Below are 6,632 nucleotides of genomic sequence, written 5' to 3'. Positions count from 1 at the left end.
GAAAATGGGTGCAAACTGGAGGAGATCGGTGCGGGCTTGTGAGGTTACAGAGAAGAGAGAGAGAGAGAGAGAGAGAGAGAGAGAGAGAGAGAGAGAGAGAGAGAGAGAGAGAGAGAGAGAGAGAGAGAGAGGAGGAAACAGAGTGCGAGCAGTCCAGAGGAAGGAGACGACCGCATGAGCCTTATCCCGACCTCTTCGGTCAACCCCTGGCTGAAAAGCACTTCGGCCGCTCGCTAGCCGAAAAGAGCCCACTTCGGTCACGCGTGGGCCGAAGCTATGATTTTCGGCCGGCCCACCACCGAACGCCACCTCTTCGGCCCAGGTGAGCCCTACTTCGGCCAAACCCGGGCCGAAAACACCCTCTTCGGCCAACGCGAGGCCGACGGGGTCATAGTTTTGATTATTTTTGCGTTAATTGCTATAGTTTCCGAATTTGATTTTTTCATTGGTGTAGAGCCTGTCTTTGTGCGCTAGCCATAGGAACAACCGACACTTGTTTGGGGCATAGTTATTCCAGATTGCAGGCGCCATCGGATCCACCGGTCGGTCCATCCATATTGCCCCATATGCGAAGGACGTGGTCAGAGGTTTACCTTCGAGCCTGCTGATTCTCCGGTCAGGTACCTGTTCATTCAAGGAAAACATGGCGAGGATAGAGCGGATAGATTCGAGGTCTCTCTCTGCAGCATGCGAGAGTCGTGGGGCGAGGTAGGTGTTTAGTTGTGGGTGGGCTAGAACAGCTGCAAGGGAAGCGTTCGGTCTAAGAGTATGGGAAAAAATGGCCGGGAACTGAACTGCTAGAGTGGTGGTGTGGTTAGGGATCCATAAGTCTAGCCAGAATGTTGTGGAACGACCATTGCCAGGGATTACCCTGGTGATAGCACGGAGCAGAGGAAGACCCTTTGCCATGTCGCGCCGGATAACAGTGTTAAGACGCGTTGGGTCGCCAAGGTCACGGTGGTGGCTCCATCCGGAGGTGGAGGCCAGGTGGTTTGGCTCGGAGGTTATGCAGTGTGAGTGAATTTTGAGCAGTTGTTTGAGGAGAAGACACCGGTTGAATTGATGCAACGACAGAAACCCAAGACCCCCACGAGAGAAGGGAGCACAGACCGCATCCCACGCAACTTTACACTGACCCCCAGAGATCGTATCCTGTCCTGCCCAGAAGAAAGCCCGACGGCGACTATCGATGGCCTGGATTGTACCTAAAGGAAGCAGAAGAGCAGACATCGCATAGAGTGGGAGGGCACGAAGGACCGCCCGCACTAGGATGGCCCTGCCGGCTAAGGATAGGAGCAGGCCCCGCCAACCAGCGAGTCTCAGATCCACTTTCTGTTGCACTCATTCTCTTTTATTCTATCAATGAAAGATAGGCAAGTTTTGCGATTCGACAAAAAGAAGTCTCTTGTAAGATAATAAATCAGGCTCTGATTGAAAAATCTATATACAAACAGCATCATTTTTGCCGGTCAAATACAGGATTACACCAATTTCTTCTTTTTCCTCTCCTATACCAAGACTGCATGTGTATGGCTGGATTCTCCAGACCACGCACGAAAAGAAACCAAACATTTCGCGTCAATGGCGCGCCGGCGATGGATGATCTCTCCGGGATCAGTCTCTCCCGCCGGCCGTATACCCTCTCTCAAACTATCACCTGCAAACAGCAAAGAGCACAGCAAAAAGAATTTGATCTCCCTCTCACGGCCCGACGATCTTCACTCGCACCTTCTTGGCGTGCATCTCGGCGAACTCGGTCTCCGATACCTCCGAGTTGGACGACGACGTGAGGTGCCTCACCGAGTGGCGGTCGTCGCCGGCGTGGCGCGACCCTGCGACGCCGCCGCACGCCGCCGAGGCGAGCACGAGCAGTGCCATGGCCGTCGACAGGGCGGCGAGCGCGGCCCACGTCGCCCGCGCGCCGCGCCGCAGCGGCGCGCACTGGTTGCCCACGATGTCCGCGAAGCCGGCCTTCACCAGCTCGCAGCTCACCAGCCGCTCCGTGCCCGGGAAGATGTCCAGCACGTTCTGGATGGAGCTCGTGTACGTCTGCACCTTGTCGTAGTCGATCGCCGACGAGAGCTCGGCCGGCGCGCAGTTGGCGCCACCGCCCAACTCCGAGCACGTCAGCCTCCTCAGGATCTTCACAACAACAACGTTCAAGATTAGATTTCCTCTCCAGATGCTTTGGTTCTTGGAAGCATTTGCTGCCGCGGAGCTGCTCGTTTGTTTACCTGAGGGATGTCACCAATGGTGGCTGCGCCGGAAGGGCAGTTCTCCGGCCGGTACCGGTACGCCGGCGGCCCGGCGAACGGGTTGCAGATGTAGTCCAGCTGCTTCACGGTGTACTCCGACTTGATGGCGTAAATGTTCGAATTCACCTGTCGAAACCAAGATTGATTCATAAACAATCTGGATGCATCATGCTAACTCTGTCTGCTCTGCTTCTGAACGCAGCTTCAGAGTTTCAAAATGTTACCTGGTCTATGATGTCATGTATGCCTGCACCAACATCGTGCAGGATGACGCTGCCGGACATCTTCTCGCTGCAGGGTATGATGGCGCCCAGCGTGCTGTTCTTGGGGTTCAGCTGGTACTCCTCGAGGGCCGCGCACGTGTCGCCGGCGAACTTGTCGAGGAAGTAGTACAGCCCGAAGTACATCCAGAAGAGGACTGTCAGTACCCAGCACAAGGCTATGCACCTGTTGCAAACAGATAACTGTCATCAGAATATGAACTAGAATTCTTCAGCTTATTATGGTGGATGTCTGAAGTGAATGATATTTACTCACATGTAGTACAACTTCTGTAGCCTCAGAGGTCTTCCCACTAGAATAAAAAAGCAATGTGTTAATTTTATTTTCAGGTAATATGTAACAGTAGAATTTATGCTCACTGAGAAACATTTCACCATGATCACTTACCTAGCAAGACAAGGACCACGACAAGATTCAGCGTCACGGTTAAAATGATGACAAGTTCTCTGAAAATTATCACCTGTATTAGTTCCCATGATAATTCTGAGGTTTCATGAGATTCAACAACTACTAATGTAGCAGTATCTATCATGCTTATCATGTAAAAATGTTCTTACAATGTGTTGATGCCTTTGCTGACCAAGCGCATGTTCTTTTCGGCCTTCGCCTGAATTTCCACGGCTTCAGAGTTCAGTGCCTTTACTGTGGAGTTCAGATGATCAAAGGATTGGCTACTAATGTTGTATAGCTTAGATATATTCTGCATCCTCTCAATGGCTCCTGTGATGTTGTAAATCGTCGCCGTTGCTTCAAGCGCTGTTCTCCCCACGATATCTTTGATGGACTCTGCTCTAGAATGAAATCGTACAGCGCCCTGAAGCGCGATTGCCGATGCAACTCTGCAAATAAAACGTGGCAGTAGATGAGTCACAACGTTTCTACGAAGATTTTTGGTTTTGCAATGGTTGCATATCATGTGAGAATTTGATAGAACTACCGCCGAGCTGAAACTTACATGGCAAAAACTGCAAGAAGAATGATAAGCATGACAGACACAAGATGGCATCTGTCAAGAAAATCATCGATGGCACCGTCTCTTTCTCTTTCGTTACTTTTGGCGAAGAAAATCTTCGAGGCAAGATGGAAGCCCGCAAAAATGATGCCACCAATAAGCCATAATGCACCAATGATGTATCCAGATCTACCTGTAAATACGGTCGACTGAAAAAGTAAACACAAGGACAATCAGTTTTAATCCCGGATGGATGCATATGCTTTCCGCCTCTCATTTTATTCAGTTAATTTCATCTAACATAACATATATCAATGTGTAAGGTCATTTTTGCACATTAAAAAAGGCTAAATAGGTGTCTTGTATGCATTTATACCCTGATCATGAACATGGTATAGTGTAATATAAAAATGAATGAACATGATACTGCAAAAGCAGTCATTTCTACTCCCTCCGTTCCAAATTACTCGTCGTGGTTGAACTAAAACCACGACGAGTAATTTGGAACGGAGGGAGTATTATTCAGAAAGTAGTTCTTTTGTCAGCAAGTGTATGGCTCTTCAGATTGTATTCAGACAAAGAAGAAGAGAACTTACACTCCAGTAATGCTTGTCTGTGATGTTGAACCCTCCCTCATACTTCCTCAAGCCATCAAGAGGATCGATTCTTCTCGTTCTTCTCGAAAGGTCGCTATGCGACCGATTCGCCGTCTCCGACAACACCCTGCCCACTGATCAACACAGGCAACACGATCAATTACCTCACAGGAAAACATTTTTTTTCAACACATCAGAGGCACACTTAATTTGCATCTTCCTGGGAAGGTAAAACATTTTGAAGCTTTTTCATGAGGTGGTAGATGAGGATTATTCACTCACCTGCTCCATTGTGGGGCGAGCCTTCGGATTGTTGTCGTAGAGTGGGTTGGGCCTGAGCTCCCGCGTGCAGACAGCATGTGATGGCCGCACAGCAGCAGAGCAGAAACACTAACCGCTCCAGCCTCCTCGGTTCCATGTCAGCAAGCTGCCATGGGAAAAGCTCCAAGCGTTACCCTCCAATCTCAACCCGGACGTGCGAAGGTAGAAGAAGAAGAAGAAACCAAAAAGCATTCGATCAGAAGAAGAGACCAAAAGCAATGGATCCCAAGAAGATAGAACCCGACTAGATTTCTGCATGTGATTTGACAATCCGCAGATCAAACCTGGCAGTGAGTGCTTTCCATGTCATGTGAGAGGTCTCTAGTTTCTAGTCTGGCTAGGCATGTCAGCTTCTTCTCCCTCCACTGCCTAATTTCTGGTCCAGTCACGAGAATGTGCAGCACAGATATCTCATCTTCGGCCTGTACGCGTCAGTTTCTTGCTTTTGCCTAATTCTGGAGAAAATTGATTTCCTCGCCACATTTTCAACGCCCGTGTGTGTGTGCCTATTAATTACCGTTTCTGAGTCAGACGAAATTGTGTAGGCTTTGGACATGCCATTAATTCGAGTACGATTACTGCACCGTTCTTCTAGATAACGATGGATCCTGGTCTCGGAGATATGGCAATTTACATGCGAATATTGCAAATCAGAAATATCATCACGGTGTGTGATTACGAATTTACGATGCCAATCACGGTGCTCATTAAATTTATACTATACTCAATTACCTAGTGAAAGTGAGAAAAAAAAACTAGCGAGAGAAAAGTGCATTGTGCAATAAACGCACCGGCGTCCTTGAATTTCTTCAGAGAAGCCAAAAATAAGCAAAGCAAAGGGATGATCACAAGTATTAATTCAGAGTCTTTTATCGTTTTCAAGTGGAACTCTTCATCCTCGATCGTGCTGCGATTCTTGATCATACATAGTAATCCTATGCTATGTAAACCCCTCTTGAATTTTCACACGAAACTGACCCAGGAAAGAACAGAGTAACTCCCACTTCAAGTAGGAAATACGGAATAGTAGTAGTAATATCAGAGAAGAAATTCGACTCACCGCCCAAGAACTCAAGAACAAGAGAGGAACTCAACTGGAATCCAATGGGAAATCAACGAGGAGAACAGAATAAAGATAATCATATCGTATATAAATACTTACCCCGACCGGAAACTTATCTTCCAGACGCGGCCTCCCTTGCAAGCATATCCTCCTGCTCGTCTTCTCACCACACCGAGAACTCGTGGAAGCCGAGAGACAAACAGACACGGCAGCACTTGCTCCAAACTAACACCTGCCCTGGGTCTCTCTCGCCATTAATGTCTTCCTCGCAGGACGTGGCCTCCCTCTCCCATCCGTCGCCCGATCCAAACCCCTCTCTCTCGGTGTCTCCCCGTCTCTGTCTCAGACAAGGCCGGCTCTGCGTGTGATGTCGGCCCTTTCCATGGCGGCAACGCGCACGGAGGAAGGCAAGTATTTTATACGGGATCAATCAATCAGAAAGGGTTTAAAGGTGGGACTCGCCATACTTTCCTTGGGCATAGAGGAAGGAGGTGATGGGTATGGCAGGCGCCGGAGCCAAGGAAGGAAGGAATTTCTGTGGGGCAGGGGCGAGAGGAAGATAGGTCGGTCGGTCGGCGAGGGGGAAGGGAGCAGAAGAGCTAGCGGCAACGTATAAAAGGGGTTTGAATTCGGGTCCGCGTAACAACTTTGGCCGGGTACTTGTTTTCCGTTTCCTTGTTTCTCTCCTTCCTTTCTGCTTCCTCCCTTCCTTCCTCCCAAGCCGTCTCCGTGTGTGTGTGTGAAAGCTGATGGGCGCCGGAGACGGGACAGAGGTTGTAGCTCTGCCGGGGTGGGGAGGTTTTGCGCGATTGACCTCGCCCTACCCGATATTGGAGCGAGGGACCCTTCCAAATGTGCTAGTGCAAAGCAAAAGGATTTTACTGCAAATCTGACGTCGTATTTTTAAGCATGGCAAATCTGCGTCCCGGGATGACAAATGATATTGTCACGAGGATGACAGTTTTCCTCAGCAGAAAATTGCCATGCTCGCGACAATCTCGAACGTCAGATTTGTTATGCTTAATGTAGGCGGGAAAATTTGTAATATAATAATCGTTGTATTGATGGGATGCTGGTGCACGTATATATAATATAAGGGAAGATCTCTATCTTAATTATACAAGACTAGGAGGTGGGCCACAACTCCAATACACGTGCAATAC

The 6,632-nt window shown here is 48.9% G+C and overlaps 1 protein-coding gene across 3 annotated transcripts; it reads right to left on the bottom strand.

The window, feature by feature from the left end:
- Nucleotides 1-1,413: 1,413 nt before the first annotated feature.
- Nucleotides 1,414-6,180, bottom strand: LOC119286594. 3 transcript variants are annotated; one of them, XM_037565981.1, is made up of 10 exons: nucleotides 5,569-6,180; nucleotides 4,368-4,512; nucleotides 4,086-4,219; nucleotides 3,493-3,698; nucleotides 3,095-3,376; nucleotides 2,925-2,983; nucleotides 2,793-2,829; nucleotides 2,480-2,702; nucleotides 2,235-2,381; nucleotides 1,414-2,142 (listed from the first exon to the last, which is right to left on the bottom strand). In XM_037565981.1, exons 2-10 carry the CDS (start codon nucleotides 4,501-4,503, stop codon nucleotides 1,702-1,704), a joined length of 1,665 nt encoding a protein of 554 aa, XP_037421878.1. In that variant the 5' UTR covers nucleotides 4,504-4,512; nucleotides 5,569-6,180; the 3' UTR covers nucleotides 1,414-1,701. The 3 variants fall into 3 exon arrangements, with proteins under 3 accessions (XP_037421878.1, XP_037421879.1, XP_037421880.1); XM_037565982.1 differs by lacking the exon at nucleotides 5,569-6,180 and adding an exon at nucleotides 5,467-5,532; XM_037565983.1 differs by lacking the exons at nucleotides 4,368-4,512; nucleotides 5,569-6,180 and having other exon boundaries at nucleotides 3,493-3,682; nucleotides 4,086-4,209.
- Between the last annotated feature and the right edge of the window lie 452 nt (nucleotides 6,181-6,632).

The sequence above is a fragment of the Triticum dicoccoides genome, chromosome 4A, assembly GCF_002162155.2.
Source record: "Triticum dicoccoides isolate Atlit2015 ecotype Zavitan chromosome 4A, WEW_v2.0, whole genome shotgun sequence".
In the NCBI taxonomy this organism is placed as follows: domain Eukaryota; kingdom Viridiplantae; phylum Streptophyta; class Magnoliopsida; order Poales; family Poaceae; genus Triticum; species Triticum dicoccoides.
The sequence above is the reverse complement of the archived record's forward strand: the minus strand, read 5'-3'. Positions and strand labels throughout refer to the sequence as shown.